A 17,359-nucleotide genomic window follows, 5' to 3' on the forward strand; every position below is an offset into this window, starting at 1 on the left:
CTCTGCTGAAATCAGTCAACTCCCTGGAAATTTTCAGGACTGTGTGCTCAACTGCTTGTGAATAAATTCTGCTGAGTCATTAGAGTACCACCTTGGGTTTGGGGAGCATGGCTGAATTGAACATTCTGTCCACTGAATCTCAGCAATGCTTCAGTTCACTAGTTTCTCTGGATCATAGAACATTGCAATATTGCAAGAACTGTCATTCAGTACCTTGCTGTACAGAAAGATAATAGTGGATGTTTAACATAGTAACTCATTAAAATAAAGATGACTTGCAAATAATTACTGATCTGTGGTTAACAATGACTGTTAATTGGCTTGAACTCTGATCTTTCAAAGTTTGTGTCATTTATTATTAACGTATTTAACTATAATACATCAACATGGTGGCATTATTGCTGTTAGTTGGCCACAAGAGTACTTCAAGGAGGCATTTTTGGATTTTTTAAAAACTACTACCTAGTACTCTCTTCTGTTTCTCCTTTTTTTTCTTTCTTGCTTGCTTTCTTTGTAGGTTTGTCTCTCTCTCTCTCTCTCTCTCTCTCTCTTATCGAGAAAGGGTTTAGCTCCTGGTGGACTGATAAAGATTCTCCCATGAAACAGTTACTGGTGAGCCTATATATTTCCAGAATTTTCTAATATTCATTTTAAATCTTCAGCACTTTTCCCTCCTTTTATCTTTTATTTTAATTTGGATTTGATCTATTTTCCTACTTCGCACATTCTGGAGGAGTGGAATTTCTTCCTGCTGTGCTGTTTGGTCCATATGGATGGCTGTTAGCTCAATGACAGGGTAACTCCAACAATGCACTGAGGTTATCATGAAGATTTCACCGTCTCAACTTTGCACCTTGCCTGAGGTGTGGTGACCCTCCGGTTAAACCACCACTAGTCGTATCTCTCTTGCTGTCTGTCATGAGAGAGTTGCCCTATGGTCCTCTGGTACTATATGAATCGTTTATAAGTCACTGCTTTCAGTTAGTGACAGCCGTTTCATCAGAATCTTTTGAGATTAATTAATAATACTATCAGGATGCTGTGATTGGTATAAATCTCAGTTTGTGTTCCTTTTCTATCATGAAGTGAATTTTCTGTTCCATTACTTGTGTTTCTGGAAGGCTGTGTTTCGAACTCGTGATGTTGTTTAACCCTTCCATGTCAAGTTCTGATGAGCAGGCTGTCCATAGCTCCTTCAGTTTCGCAAACATTATTTGCAGTCTGACTCTTCAACTTGGAAACGGTATTTGTTAGAACATTGCTTGGTAGTAGAGAAGTTACGCCACCGGCCTGAGAACTAGGATTGACAGTTAACTGTTCCTGTAAAAGCAAAATACTGCCGATACAGGAGATCTGAAACAAATATAGCAGGTCTGGCAGCACCTGCAGAGAGAGAGAGAGAAAACTAGAGTTGATGTTTGGGAAGTGTAGATGTACAAAGGGATCTGGGTGCCCTTGTACAATGAAGGTCCTATGAGGATAGATTGGTTTGACTGGCCTGTATTCACTAGAGTTTAGAAGGATGACGGGATCTGATTGAAATGCATAAAATGCTAACAGAACAGAGTAGATCCGGTGGACACCAGTCTCTGGCTACAGGGTGGTTCGTTCAGAACTGAGAAGAGGAAAGATCACTTCACTCAAAGAGTAGTGACTCGTGGAATTCTCTACAACAAGGCTGTGGAAGCCAAGTCACTGAATATATTCAAGAAAGTGTTAGATTAATTTTTAGATTTTAAAGACATCAAGGGATACAGGGAGAAAGCAGGAATATGCCACTGTCAGTACGATCATGGCTGGTCTGTATCTATGACAAAGTAGGATCAAAGGTCTGAAAGGCTTATGCCTGCTCTTGGTTTCTATGTTAAGGGGCCTCCTGTAAGTGTATTTGTCTTTTAAAATGCAGTAAATTTTGCAAGTACATTTCTGAAAGGAGACGGTGCTGATATAAAGAGCATGGGCAATATAGCTTATTTCAGAAATTGTCTACACAACTGTTTAATTTATGGAAAATGTAAACTTTGTTTTTGAAGAATTTCTTTCTCTACGCTTCTGAAGGGTTTTGACCTTTGCTGAGACACATGCCTTGGTATCCTTACCTTTACTCTCTTTTTCCATACCCTTTCCCAGAAAATGCTGTTATCAGTAGCAATTTTGAAAGTCCCAATAGCCTCACACTCCATGATATTTTGGAAGGAGCTGAAGGGCAAGAATGCAAGATTTCTAAACCCTTCACATGATTCTTCTTTTTCAGTTGCTGTTTCCTTTAGGCTTTTTCTCAGTAACCAGATGAAATAGTCTTTTTGTGTCTACCATATTGATTAAACATTCTACAAACCTCAATCAGATGAGCCCACAGTCCTCTTCACTTGTGGGTATCTACAATCTCCTACACCCAGTTCCATCAGGTATTAAGAAATCCATAACTTTCCTTTCTTTCCATAGCTCCAGTTCTCTCCTGTGAAGCTAGCCGAGCTTCACAGTGACTTGAAAATCCAGGAGAAGGATGAACTGAACTGGAAGAAGTTGAAAGCCGATGGGCTCGATGAGGATGGCGAGAAGGAAGCTAGGCTGCGACGTAACTTCAATGGTAAACTGCGTGTGTTTTATAAACTCCCAAGCAGGGTTTATACTGACACAGGGAGAGAGAGTGGGTCGAGGCACTCGTGTGTGTACAATGGAAAACACGTGCATTGCCTTCTTAACTGCAGGACATCCCAAATCACTTTAGAACTGATTAAATATTTTAAAGTCATTTTGAAGGAATCTCATCAATCAATTTGTGCATGGTAAGCTTCCACAAACACCAATGAGATGATTGACTTTTTTTTGGTGATGTTGATTTGAGGAATATTTATATAATTACAGTGGGAAGAGCGCCCTACTCTTCAAAATAGTGCAGCAAATCTTTAATGCTTACCAGGTTGATATCCAGAATGGGCAGATTATCTTGACAGGAAAAGTTGGTTACTCTGGGCTTATTTCCGCTGTTGTTAGAGTGAGAAGTGACCTGATTGAAGTATATATGTTCCTGAGGTGTCTCACATAACAAATAGGAGCAGGAGTAGGCCCTTCAGCTTGCTCTGCCATTCATTGTAGTTATGGCTGACTGTCCAACTGCTGCTTTTTCTCCCCATATCCTTTAATCCTTTTAGCACATGGTCCTCTTTCTTGAAATCATACAATGCCTTTGGCCTTGACTGCTTTCTTTGGTCTTGACGAATTGGCAAGAAAGCTTCATTTGTGGCTGAGTCCAGAACTAGGAGGCCTGGTTTTAAAATTAGGACCAAGATGAGAATTTTGTTCTTGAAAGTTGAGAGACCTTGGAACTCTGCCCCAGAAGGCAGGGTCATTGAATATTTTTAAGGCAGAGAGAAATTCTTGTTACGTAAGGAAGTCACAGGTATTGGGTGTAGGTTGGAATGTGGCATTATAAATGCAAATCAATCAAGATACTGAATGGCAAAGTAGGCTTGAATGCCCTACTTCCACTCTTAGATCATATGTCTTCATGACATGGTATGTAGCATTGATTTTCATGTCCCATCTGAATTAAGACACCTTTAACAGTGCAGCACTTTTAGTCCTGCACTGAAGTGGCAGATAAAACAATCTAACCAGTGAACTTTGCTGTTTCTTTTTCCACTTCAGTAATCCTCACAAAGTACAGACTTGATGGAAGGAAGGATACTGAGTCTGTGGACACTAATTATCTGAGAGAGTCGATGGATTCCGAGAATGATGTGTTCGATGATCCAAAATTGGAGAAATTGTGGAATAAGGTTGGTAGTATGCCTTTAAACTGGTATCATTCCTAATTGTTTCAGCCAGCACAGCTCCTAAAATTAATCAAAGGAATAAAAAGCAAAATGGGTAGTTATCGCATCTGTAAAGTAGGCTTGTGCATATTTCAGCAAAAGGAATCCAGATTCATCTGTCACTACTTTGATGCTTTCAGTACTTTACGTTACTAAATGGCTAATTCCTAACTCACTGACTATGTGAGCTGGACCAGTTTGTGGATTAGATTGAATCCAGGGGAGAGGGGATCAAATATTTGGCTCTGACGCAAAGGCCATTGAAACTGTGCCTTTCACTGATGTTAAATCAAACAATCCTACATATACTTGGAAACGGAAGGCCTTCAGTTTTAATATAACAGTTATGGTAAATTAGCAAAGTTACACTTTTCTGTGAACCTGACCCATTTGCTTTAGAAAACACTAACCTTGTATGTCACACCCTGTGACAATCTCCTCTGACCAACCTTTATGCCCATACAAAGTTTCAAAATTCAACACAGGCACCAGCATCTTACAAATGCCACCTAGAATTGACAGAGGCAATAGATTGAAATATCGTCAACTGCAAGTTGCTCTCCAAACCGCACACGATCCTAATTTGAAAATATATTTCCGTTACTTCAGTGTTACAGTGTCAAAATCCTGAAATTCCTTCCCGAACAGCATTATGGATGTTCCTACACTAGAGAGATCAAGAAAGCAGCTCACAACCACTTTCTCAAGGGCATTTGGGGAAGGGCAATACATTTTGGCCAGTTAGTGATGTCCATATTCTGTGAATGCCCTTTTAAAAAGAAACACTCCTTGTGTCCTACCGTTCAGATTATACTGCCTTTCCATGTTGTTCCATTCAAAGTGCATTACATAACACTTGTCAACATTAAGTTGCACAGAAGGTCCAACATAGAAATAGACTATTTGGCATTTGTGCTTGTTATCAAAACTCTTGATTCCATTGTGCTTATCTAGTTCTCCTTTAAATGCATCTATACTATTTGTCTCAACTTGCTGTATAGTCTCAACATCCACATTATCACCACACTTCGGGGAGAGAACTTCCTTCTGCATTCTGAGTTTTTGGTGGCTCTTTGTATTGAAGGCTTCTCTTTGCTTCTCCACAGAAGATCCTCATCATGTCATCCCTCAGCCATCTCTTCTACAGAATCTTTTCAATCTTTGTAGGCTCAAGCACTATTTTTATAACTGAAACAAGAAGTTTAATTTCTCCCTAACAATTTAGCATAGTTGTGAACGGACCGGCAGGAAGTGGCATTAATTCTGCTGTAAACCGACTTGGACAACCAATGGGGCAAGTTTTCCACTGAATTGTAATTAAAGTTACAATCTTTTCTCATGAATGTGGAAATTTTGAAGATAAATTCTACAGAGCACAAGTACCATGTCTCACACAATTTTAACCAACAGCAGCTTAACCTGGACTTCTTGATAGGCAACAACATCTGGAAAATTTAGCGATGATGAGGTTCGAAAGCTGCGTCGAGAGTTCCAACACCACCAGGATAAAGTCCAGGAGTACCACATCCTGAGAGAGACTGTCAGCAGGAATGAAGGTATTGTCATTAAAAATACCATCTGAATTACTTCAGATTAAACAATTATAGAGAATAATTGTTCTCCGTCAGTTTTTCTAAATTATTTCTCAGTTACTGTGGACTTGTCACAGCTTCCTAGTTGCATTTATTAACAAAAAATTGTTATTTGATCATCCTTTGCAAATTGTACTCACTTGGAAGGACAAAAGAGTCTGTATTTAAAATTTAGATCAGGAATTTCAATTGGTCCTTCAGTGTTCCTACTTTCTAGTTGTGATTGCCTGCGCAGGTCATCAAGGAAATTTCAGGTGTATTTTCCCTCTTTATTGACCCTGGATTTTCTGTGGTTTTTTTTTGCTTCTTCAGCAAACTGTTCATGTCCCCTTTTTGCCCTCCTGATTTCCCTATTCAGTATACTCCTGCTGCCCTTGTACTCCTCCGAGGATTCACTCAATCCCAGCTGTCTATACCTGATATATGCTTCCTTCTTTTTCTTGACCAGAGCCTCAATTTCTCTAGTCATCCAGCATTCCCTACACTTACCGACCTTTCCCTTTGCACTAACAGGAACGTACTGCCTCTGAGCTTTCATTATCTCGTTTTGGAGACCTCCCACTTCCCAACTGTATCTTTATCTGCAAACAGCCTCCCCCAATCAACTTTTGAAAGCCTAATATCGGTCAAAATTAGACTTTAACTTTTAGATCAGGTTTCTCCTTTTCCATAACTATTTTAAAACTAATAGAGTTATGATCGTTTGCCCCAAAGTGCTCCCCTGTTGACACCTCAGTCACTTGCCTTGTCATATTTCCCAAGGAAAGGTCAAGTTTTGCTCTTCTCGAGAAGGTACATTCACATATTGGATAAGAAATCTTTCTTGTACACACTTAAATTTCACTCCATCCAAGCCCTTAACACTATGACAGTCCCAGTCTGTTAAGCACCAAATGTTGGCAAATGGGACTAGATCAATTTAGAGTGCCTGGTTGGCATGAACAAATTGGACTGAAGAGTCTATTTCCGTGCTGTATAAAGCTACGGCTGCAGGGGCGGAAATTTGGGACAAAATTAATAGTCACATGGGCGAATAAAGGTTAATTAAGGAGTGTCAACAGGGATTTCTTATAGGAAAATTATGTTAAACAAACTTGCTGGAGTTGTTAAAAAAAAGTAACGTAGACAGTGTTGTTGAACTGTTGTACATGGATTTCTAGAAGGTGTTCAATACGGTATCGCACAACAAACATGAGCAAGGTTAGAGTTCATGGAATAAAAGGGACAGTAGCAATGTGCATCAAAAATTGGCTATGACAAAAAATGAGTAATGGTTATTTATAGAATTTTTTAGAATTTATAGAATCCCTACAGTGTGGAAACAGGCTCTTCGGCCCAACAAGTCCACACCGACCATTGGAGCATCCCACCCAGACCCATCCCCTTATAACCCACCTAAGCTACACATCCCTGAACACTACAGGCAATTTAACATGGCCAGTCCACCTAGCCTGCACATCTTTGAACTGTGGGAGGAACCAGAGCACCCGGAGGAAACCCACGCAGTCGCCTGAGGGTGGAATCGAACCCAGGTCCCTGGCGCAGTGAGGCAGCAATGCTAGCCACTGTGCCGCTCCTAATAGTCTTTTGTGTGTTGGGAAAAGACTGTAGTGAGGTGTCCTAGGGTTCAGTGATGTGACTTTTGCTTTTACAGGTAAAAATTAATGATCTGGTTCTTGGTGTGCAAGGAACAATTTCCAAATTTTCGGGTGATACAAAACTTGGAAACACTGTAACCTGTGAGGAGCATGGTGCAGAACTTCAGAGGAACAGAATGATAGGTGACAGATGAACTTCAATGCACTGTTGTTACATTTTGGCCTGATGAACATGGAGAAACTATATAAAGGGTAAAAATTCGAGAGGTGAGGGCAACTTTGGTGTATATAAACATGAGTAAGTAAGGATGGCACGTCAAGACAGCAGTTAATAAGGCATTGAGGACAAGAGCAAGTAGGTTTTGCTGAACCTGTATAAGACAGTAGTTTGACCTCAGCTGGAATATTTCATCTAGTTCTGGGCTTTACACTTGGAAAGGATGTGAAAGCTTTGGAGACAGTGGAGGGGAGGTTTGTGAGGATCATTCCACAAGTGAAGGATTTTAGTTATGAAGCTAGATTGCAGAATTTGAGGACCTTTGCCTCCCCTCTTTCTTGGAGAGGAGATGGCCGAGTGGTATTATCGCTGGACTGTTAATCCAGAGACCCAGGGTTCTGGGGACCGGGGTTCGAATCCAGCCATGGCAGATGGTGGAATTTGAATTTGTTAAATATCTTAATAAATAAACTAAGAATCTAACAATGACCGTGAGTCCATTGCCAATTATCGGGAAAAACCCATCTGGTTCACTAATGTCCTTTTAGGGAAGGAAACTGCCGTCTGGGCAGTTAGGGATGGGCAATAAATGCTGCCTAGCCAGCGACGCCCTCATCCTGTGAATGAATAAAGAAAAATGAAACAGTCTGAGAAGCAGATGTGGAGAACATATTGAGAATGAGAGGGCCCAGGTTTAAAGTAATGAGTAAGAGAATCAGAAGTACTGAAAATGATTTTCCTCATGAGAATTAGGCCTCATAAGGAAAGTATTGCCTGAGGGTGTGTTTGACATAGGTTCAATTGAAACATTCAGAAGGATATTATTTTGTTAATGTTATCATAGAATAGAATCATCAAATCCCTAGAGTGTGGAAGCAGGCCATTCGATCCATCCAGTCCGCACCGACCATCCGAAGAGCATCCCACCCAGACCCACCCCTATAACCCTGCATTTCCTATAACTCACCTGCCCTGCACATCCCTGGACCCTGTGGGCAATTTAGCATGGCTAATCCATCCAACCTGCACATTTTTGGACTGTGGGAGGAAACTGGAGCACCCGGAGGAAACCCATGCATACTTGGGGAGAATGTGCAAACTTCACACAGACAATCACCAGAGGCTGGAAGTGAACCTGGGTCCCTGGTTCTGTGAGGCAGCAGTGCTAACCACAGCCACCGTTCCACCCATCTGAAAAGGAAGTGTGTGCAGAATTATACAGGAAAGGCATGCAAACAGCTTTAAGTGAGATGCTCACTTAGAGAGCTAGTGCAGATACGATGGGCCCAACAGCAAAAACCTGCATCATATCAATTCTGTTTCTGAAATGGGCATTTCTATTCACGGTTCTCCAGGCACCATATGTATGGAACTGACTTAATACCAGTTCGCCTTTTCCTGTCCAACAATTTTGAATATTTTTATACCTAGGTTATGATGTGATATTTGAAATTTTAAGACTGAAGGAACAAATGTTAAGGAGCTATGACAAAAATTTTAAATTATGGTGCAGTTTCAGGGTTTTTTGTTAGTGAACCTGCAACAGCAAATATGTGTTCCAGTTAATACCAGACATGAAACAAAAATATATGATTGAATCTTTTACCAGAAAATGTATTGAAACCAAGTAGTACCACTTTTCAGACAGATTTGGGTAAAGACTCAAACCAAAACATTAATCAGGCTTGAGAAAGGGTAGAAGATGGAAATTGTGCATTCACTTCTGATATAAATTTGTGCAGCTAGTTGTAAAGGCTGTATGACTCTATACTTCTCACGTACAGGCAGGTTTTTTTTTTAAAATAAAACACAATTCTATGTTTTCGGCAGACATTTATCAGAATGTGATCAGCCCTTCGGAAGCCCATGTGAAAGAAGATTTGCTCCACTCCAAACATGCAGAGCTGAAGGATAAGCACCGTAATGTTCAAGCAAGTTTTGAGCGTTTGCGCAAACTCATTCACCATGGTTATGATGAGGACAGTGGTAAGGCTCCTTTTCTTTGCTTGAATAGTACATTGTTTCCTTGATAGCTGCTTTTTTGGGAGGTTGGGGTGGTGCTTATTCCTTTCAGGTTGACTCACATGAGTCTCAATCGAGGGGGAGAAAAAAATCGAAAGCTTGAAGAGAAAGAAAAGATACTTGCCTTTATAGAGCTTCTTCATCCATTGAATCTATCAGGGAATTGAGGGATGTACGCATCAAGTAAGAAAGTGGAAACATGTTCTTGTTAAGTGGATGGAGAGGCTTAAGCTATCATGGCCCATTCCTGCTCCCATTTCTTTTGTTCTGTAGGCATACAAGAACATAATAAAAAGGAATAGAAATAGCCCTCATGGCCTGTTGAGTCTGCTGAACCATTTAGTACAATTATGGCTGATCGTGGGCTTCAGTTCCTCATATCCCTTGATTCCCCGAGAGACTGAAAACCTATCTATCCCAGCCTTAAATATATACTGCAGTGGACATCCACAACTTTTTGAGTGAAGTAATTTCTCAAGTCAATTCTTAAAGATTAGCTCTTTATCCTAATACAGTGCCCTAGTGTTTTAGCATTCCTAACCAGCAGAACTCAACCTCCCAGGAGCAGCCACTTCAAATAATAATATTTCTGGGCATATAACCAGAGATGCACGTTGGAGCCTGTCTGAAGTTACAATGCGCTGACTTTATAGGAATTGCCCAAGAAGTTTGAAGGAAGTGCTTCTGTTCCACAGGACCCTCCACAAAATGTCTCTGATTCACGTAGAGTAGTTAGACCGGAAAAGTTTGATGAAAATTTAACTCCTCTTAAAACTATACTAATGGCTCCCTCCACTGACAGCATTCTCCAATGGAAAATCATTCCATTTTTCTGAAAATACTGGCCCAGAAGACCCAGCCAGAAATGTGGAGTTCTGCTGTGAAAGCAAAATAGCAATCCAACAGTGACTGTCACTCTTCAGAAAACTTTTGTCGAAGTGTCCTCTTCGTTGGGTTTGTACTTGTTTCAGTGAAATTTGTTTTTTTTTTCTTCTCTCTTGTCCATTAGATTTTTCTGAGCCAAGAGTGCTTGAACTGTGGGATATGGCAAAGCGGTCAAATTTCACTGAGGATGAGCTAGATTCCATTAAGGTAAACTGCAGGATTGTTCAGTCATTGACTGACTACTTTCACACTTTATTTCTCCTCCCTTCCCACCCTCTAGGAAACTAACTGGAGGGAAGAATCTCTGAAAGTGGCCCTCTAGAATTCTTTGTTTGCAGATATGATGTATTCTAAATCCTACCAAGTCCCATTCACCCATTTGTGCTTGCTGCTAATCGTTAGTGCAGTTTTAAAATGATGGTCCTTATTTTCAAATTGCTTCATGGCCTCGTCGTTCACTATCTCTAATTTCCTGAAACCCTACAACTTTCCGAGGACTGTGTTTTTCCAATTCTGGCCTCCTTGGGATCAATGATTTTTATGCCTTCAGCTGCTAGGCCATAAGTTCTGAAATTCCTCCCATAAACCTCTCCATTTTGCCCCCTCTCACGCTCTCTCCCTAAGACCATCCTTTAAAATAAATCTCTGTGTCCGAGTTTTTGGTTATCTGTCTTAATAGTTCATTGTGTAACTCAGCAGAAAAAGATTTTGCTGAACTCCTAATGTGATACATCTGAGAATGTTTTATTGCATTAAAGTCGCTTTTATAGTAACGCATAGAGTATAAACCTTGAGAAGTGCGAGGTCTGTGTTACTAAAAGCTTGAAATCAATTAGTCAGTGGTAAGTGCATTGAGCATGGGGACTGGGAGGTCCTGTTGCAACTGGACAGGATGTTGGTGAGGCCACTTTTGGAATAATGCATTCAGTTCTGGTCTCCCTGCTATAGGAAAGATGTTGTTAAACTTGAAAGGGTTCAGAAAAGATTTACAAGGATGTTGCCAGGTTTGGAGGGTTTGAGCTGCAGGGAAAGGCTGATAGGCTGGGGCTATTTTCCCTGGAGCATTGAAGGCTGAGGAGTGACCTTATAGAGGTTTATAAAATCATGAGGGGCATGGGTAGGGGAAATAGTCGGGTCTTTTCATCCGGGTAGAGGAGGCCAAAACTAGAGAGCATAGGTTTATGGTGACAGGGAAAAGATTTAAAAGGGGCCTCAAGGGCAACTTTTACATGCAGAGGGTGATTGGTGCATGGAAGGAGCTGCCAGAAGAGTGGCCAGAGGAGGTGGTGTAGGCTGGTACAATTCCCAACATTTCAAAGGCATCTGGATGGGTATTTGAATAGGAAGGGTTTAGAGGGATATCGACCAAATGCTGGCAAATAGGACTAGTTTAACTTAGGATATCTGGTCAGCATGGACGAGTTGGACAGAAGGGTCTGATTCTGTATGACTAGACCTTTTGGGACTGTTTTGAATCAAATAGGAGATTCTTTCTTCCTGTTTTCTGCACACTTTAACTCTCCATCTATTTGCTCACTTGTCCCACAACCCCTGTCATCATCATTTATAATATCTTTTTCTAGTTACTATCAGTTCTGAAGAAGGGTTACTGGAGTTGAAGCATTAACTCTGTTTCGGTCTTCATAGTTGCTGCCAGAACTACTGAGTTTCTTCAGCAATTTCTGTTTATTTTCTGTTTGTTCCAAATCGCCAGCATCCACAGTTCTTTTCTTTTAAAAGAATAAGGGGGATGCTACTTAGGTCCAAGATGAGAATTTTTTTTTTTAACTTGGAATATTGTGAACCTTTGGAATTCTGTACCTCAGAGGGCATTGGAATCTCAGTCTTTGACTATGCTGAAGGTGGAGATTGATTTCTGATTACCCATGGTATACAGGGTTAGGCACATGAGGTGCATAGGTAATGGACCTAGACAGCATACTCCTGATTCTATGTTTTTCCAAGTTAGTGGTGACCTTGGTGAAAGTTTTGTATCCAGGAATGTAAAGAACTTCTAATAAGCAGGAACCAAGCCGTGTACACAAATTTCTGTCTCACTTGTATTTGGTGTAAATGAACCCCTTCATGTCCGACAGCTATATTTGTCTTTTAAAATAAAAACACCTCATGTCATTCGAAGGATTTATTTTCCAGTATCCCCTTGAGCTAAACAATTTCTTCCAGGATGTCGTCGTAATGCACAACCTGTCTACTTCTATCACAACGTTTATTTTGTAGTCAGAGTGGTTTTGCCTGTTGCTTTCCACTGTTCTTGAGCAGTATGTGTGACCACCTTATATTTTCCCTAATGGCAGGAGGAACTGAAGCACTTTGAGACAAAGATTGAGAAGCACCAGCATTATCAAGAACAGTTAGATTTATCCCATCAGAAGCTGAAACATGTGGAGACAATTGGGGACAAGGAACACTTATCCAGGAACAAGGAGAAGTATGCAATGCTAACGGAAAAGACAAAGGAACTTGGGTACAAGGTAAATGAGTGCCTTTGTTATGCCTGTCTTTAAAATAAGTGTTCTAGCTCTTTTGGAAAAGCCTGTTATAATGTTTGTTGTTGACTGTGGCAAGGAACCCAATTTGTGCACAATGAGATTTTAAAAATAGCAATTGCAATAATGACTAGATTATTTGTCTTCAGTGACATTAATTAAAGGATGATTAGTCCAGGTCACTGGGGAGAACTTCTCATTGTTCTTCGAAGTAGCAGCCATGGGCTGTTTTGCACTCAACTGAGATGGCAGGCCTGATCCCAGTTTAATGTTTTAAATGACAGATCACTTAATAACACAAACACTTTTTGAACTCCTGTCTTATCCAGTCTGCTATTATTTATAGGCTCTTTATTTCAAATGATGTATAAAAATAGGGAGGTCTTGCTAAAGATATTCAAGGCACTAGTTGGACCACACCTGGAATACTATGAGCAATTTTGGTCCCCGTATCTATGAGAAAGTATACTGGCATTGGACACAGTAGATAGAAGGATCCCTAGGTTGATACTATGTGAGGAGAGGTAGAGTAGATTAGGCCTGCACTTGTTGGAGTTTAGAAGAATGAGAGGAGACTTTATTGAAGCATTCAGGATTCTTAAGAGGCTTGACAGGATAGTGTGGGGAGGTTGTTCTCCCTTGTGGGAGAATCTAGGACCAGAAGGCATAATCCCTGGTCATTTAAAACAGATTAGGAATTTCATCTGAGGGTAGTGAATCTGCGGAATTCTTTACCACAGAAGGCTGTAGAGGCTGTGTCATTAAGTATATTCAAGGCTGAGATTGACTTTTAATCAGGAGGGGAATCAAAAGCTATCGGGATAAGGCAGGAAAGTAGAGATCTTAGTATCATACAGTACAGAAGGGGCTCTTTGCCCCATCAAGTCTGTGCTACCAAAACTGCCTACTCCTTACACTAGTCTCACTTTCCTGCACTAGGCCCATAGCCTCAAATGTTCTGACATTTCAAGTGCTCATCATTTTAAAGGTTACGTTTCCTGCCTCAACTACCCTCCCAGACAGGGCATTTCAGATTCCCACCACCCTCTGGGATGAGGATTATCAGATCAGCCATGATCAACTTGGATGGTGGAGCAGACTCGATTGTCTGAATGGCTTTCTTCTACTGCTTTGTCTTAAAGCCTTGTGGTTCTTTGGCAGCTTGACTTTTAAGTAAATCTGAACTTAGTGTTGTTACATTTATTTGAGGGAAAAGATGAGGTAAAGGTGTCTGTGTTAATGTGCTAAATGCTGCTGTTCCAGTAACTTTGTAAGGCTGTGATTAAACTTCCTCCTTTGTTTTATTCTCCAAGTTAATCCGTCCCTATGATACTGACATCCTGTGGTTACAAATGGGCACTGGTTATTTCAGGTGCCTTCTTTGGGTAGTGACAGAATCCCCACATGTTTGAACAGTTTGCACATTCCATGCCAGAGCACTCGCCTGAGGATTAGCTATTTTGTTGCTGTCCATGGAGCCGAACCTCAGCAAGTATAAATACCTCTACAGAGAACAATGTACATTCAAATGTACAGTTTTTACTCAGTTTGCAAAGAATAGCTTGTACAAGAAAATATAATACTTCTGTCATCTTGTTTCAGGTCAAGAAACACATGCAAGATCTTCTGGCTAGATTGTCAAAGGGAGGGCTAAACCACAATGAACTATGATTCCTGTTCTGCCTAAAACCTGGAACTGCTGTATTTCTATAGCTGGAAGATACAATTAACAGTTGTTTAGACTGGATATAAGTCACCAGGTTTTAATGGATGCACTCGACCATAACTTAATTTCTGTGATGATTCGCCTCTTTTGTACAAATCATTGGAAACACCAGAATTGGAGCACAATCAAAAAGCTTGTTATATTCTGTTACTCGTACTGAACTACATGCTGTTAATGAAGGTGCTTCTTTACATAACTGCTTTGATTTGAATTGAGTTTATCAGGTCATGATGAATCATTTCCGTAATGAATGTGTTTTGTAAATTAAACTCATAAGTTTCTGTACATTGGTATTTGTATTGTTGCTGCCTATTCACTCTCATTTTTAGATCTGTAGGCAGGGTTTGAAACAACCTACTACAGACCAACAAATTAGTTTTACCGACCTAGACCTGTCTTCAGAGGTGAACTTTGTAAAAGAAGTGCAGAAATCCTATGAAGGTGACATCACCCTCTCTAAAGTGCAATGTGTCTAATATAATCCGGTCTAACAGTCCACTACAGTGCGGAGTTGTGTGGTTAAACTGAAATTCTGGGCCACCCCTGTCTACCCACCCCACCCCCCGATGGATGTAAAAGATCCCCTGACTTTATTCAAAGTGCAGCAGTGGAGATCTCCCCAATATCCTGACCAATATTTAACCCTCGGCGAATATTTTTAAAACAGATTAATCAGTCAGTATCTGTTGTTTTGTCAGTGCCTGCTGTGCGCAACTCCTAAGCTACAAGATTTTGATGCCCATCAGATGTTGTGGGGCAGACTAAAACTTGGGAACTTAGTTTGAGTAAGAGTGCCTCCCCTTGAGACAGATATGATTTTTTTTATACCCTGAGTGTCATTGGTGTCTGGAACTCTCTTCTCCAGAAGGTAGTGGAGGCTGGGTCTTTAATTTTATTCAAGACTAAGTTAGACTTTTGATATCAAGGGAGTCTGGTGTTACGGGGTCATAGGCAGGACAGACTTTAAACCATAACCAGATGCTTGATGATCACTCGTGCAATAACCTGTTTTTCGTTTGAGTTAATTTCCTCTGGGGAATGATGGGGGCAACTGATGACCACCGTGACAAAATTTGTACCTTTGCCGCTTCCTTGCCTACCCATCATTCTGGCCTGGCAGTGAGCTTCTGGCAACCTGTCCCCGCCTTCAGTTTTTCACCTCCATAATGCCGCAGACTTAATTGGATTCAAGTCTTCCAAATGCAACTGATGTTTTCTTTTTAAATGCTGGTCCTTGTGTTTTCATACCATCCCCCTTCTTAGATCATAGATCATAGAATCCCCACAGTGTGGAAAGAGGCTCTTTGGCTCAAAAGTCCACACCGACCCATCCCCCTATAACCCACGTAAGCTTCACATCACTGAACACTACGGGCAATTTAGCACGGCCAATCCACCTAGCCTGCACATCTTTGGACTGTGGGAGGAAGCCGGAGGAAACCCACGCAGACACGGGGAGAATGTGCAAACTTCACACAGTTGCCAGAGGCTGGAATTGAACCGGGTTCCCTGGTGCTGTGAGGCAACAGTGCTAACCACTAAGCCACCTTCTTCTTTTAACATGCAGCCCTACAACCTCCACAGGATCAAAGTGAAGACTGTTGAAGAGATCTTGTAGGTTTCCAAGTTTCTCATCTGCCTTCGGAACATGCAACTATGAGAGAAACCCCAAGGCTGAAATGAAATAAGCAAACTTGGGGGATGGGCTGTGTCAAGAAAAGTCTCCACATTCAATACTTGTGTAAAGGCAATGTCACAAAGGTTGCATGACATCAGATGTTACCCTGTGCTGGTCGGTGGCTTCATTTTCCAGCCTTCCCTCAGGGTGCAAGCACATTGTCTTTTTATTCTGGTTAAAAGAGGAAAATGCTGGACTGGAAAGAATATGTAGCAACAGTTCTACAAGACAGCACCATTGCAGATGTTGCCATCGTTGGATGCACCCCCAAAAACAAACAGATTTGGGCGTGCAGGAGTGATGGTGTGCTGGGCCAGATTACATCTCAGGAGATCGAAGTGATCATTGACAAAGACAGAAAGTCAATCCTCCAAAACGGGATCACCATCGGTGGGAAGAAGTACTCAATCATCCGGGACAATATGCTGCTGGAGAAGAACCCCTCGATGGATGTCAGGACACTGGGTGATGAAGGAAAGAGCATCTGTATTGGCAAATCATCCAACGCTCTGATGTTTCTGATGGGACAGAAAGGAGTTCATGGAGGGGTTGTGAACAAAAAGATGCATGATTTAGTGGATTCCCTAAACAGAAATGGTAACATCTAATTCCCATGAGTGAAATAAAGCTGGTAAAACCTTAATTTTTTTTTTTTTGATGCTTTTTTCTTACTGCATTAGAACTTTTTTTAAAGTTACTCCAAGGTTTCTGTTCAAAAGTGTGTATAATAGTTATTATTTTAATATTGAGTGGAACAGAATTCTCCATGTTGCAGATACTCCCCTGCTCAATATTGATACCTGATATTTTGAATGATAGGCAGCAGCACAAACAACTGCAGATTGGAAGGAAATACCAAACAGTAGTCCTGGAAACTGATAAATCTGGCCCAACATGTAATTATCCCTGAAATGACTCATAATACTCATTGTCATGTAAATTCTTTGTTTCCCTGCTAATAGTACAGATCACAGGCAACTCCGTGTGGAGCTGGAGGAACACAGCAGGCTAGGCAACATCAGAAGAGCAGGAAACTTGACGTTTGAGATCGGGACCCTTCTTCAGAAATGGGGGAGGGGGAAGGGATCTGGGAAATAAAGAGAGGGAGGAGGGGTAGGATGGTGATAGGTGAGTGCACGTAGGGAGTGGTGGGGATTGGTCAGTGAGGTGGGAGAGGCAGATAGGCGGGAGAGAAGATGGACAGGTTGTGTCAGGTCAAGGAGGCGGGAATGAGAGGGAGGGTTGGACATGGGATGAAGCCAGTGGGGAGATTTTAAAACTGGTGAAATCCATGTTTAGGCCATTGGTCTGCAAGC

The 17,359-nt window shown here is 41.2% G+C and overlaps 2 protein-coding genes across 2 annotated transcripts; both read left to right on the forward strand.

Annotated features, from left to right (window-relative positions):
• Positions 1 to 582: 582 nt before the first annotated feature.
• Positions 583 to 14,650, forward strand: lrpap1 (low density lipoprotein receptor-related protein associated protein 1). The gene is made up of 8 exons (XM_020520388.2): positions 583 to 612; positions 2,446 to 2,590; positions 3,652 to 3,782; positions 5,254 to 5,374; positions 9,056 to 9,211; positions 10,257 to 10,339; positions 12,448 to 12,624; positions 14,242 to 14,650. The coding sequence occupies exons 1-8, from the start codon at positions 598 to 600 to the stop codon at positions 14,308 to 14,310; spliced, it is 897 nt and encodes a 298-aa protein (XP_020375977.2). The 5' UTR covers positions 583 to 597; the 3' UTR covers positions 14,311 to 14,650.
• A 1,471-nt stretch (positions 14,651 to 16,121) lies between these two features.
• LOC109920346 (profilin-3-like) lies at positions 16,122 to 16,686 on the forward strand. Its single transcript, XM_020520387.2, has one exon. It carries the CDS (start codon positions 16,232 to 16,234, stop codon positions 16,649 to 16,651), a length of 420 nt encoding a protein of 139 aa, XP_020375976.2. The 5' UTR covers positions 16,122 to 16,231; the 3' UTR covers positions 16,652 to 16,686.
• The last annotated feature ends 673 nt before the right edge of the window (positions 16,687 to 17,359 follow it).

The sequence above is a fragment of the Rhincodon typus genome, chromosome 3, assembly GCF_021869965.1.
Source record: "Rhincodon typus isolate 14 chromosome 3, sRhiTyp1.1, whole genome shotgun sequence".
In the NCBI taxonomy this organism is placed as follows: Eukaryota; Metazoa; Chordata; class Chondrichthyes; order Orectolobiformes; family Rhincodontidae; genus Rhincodon; species Rhincodon typus.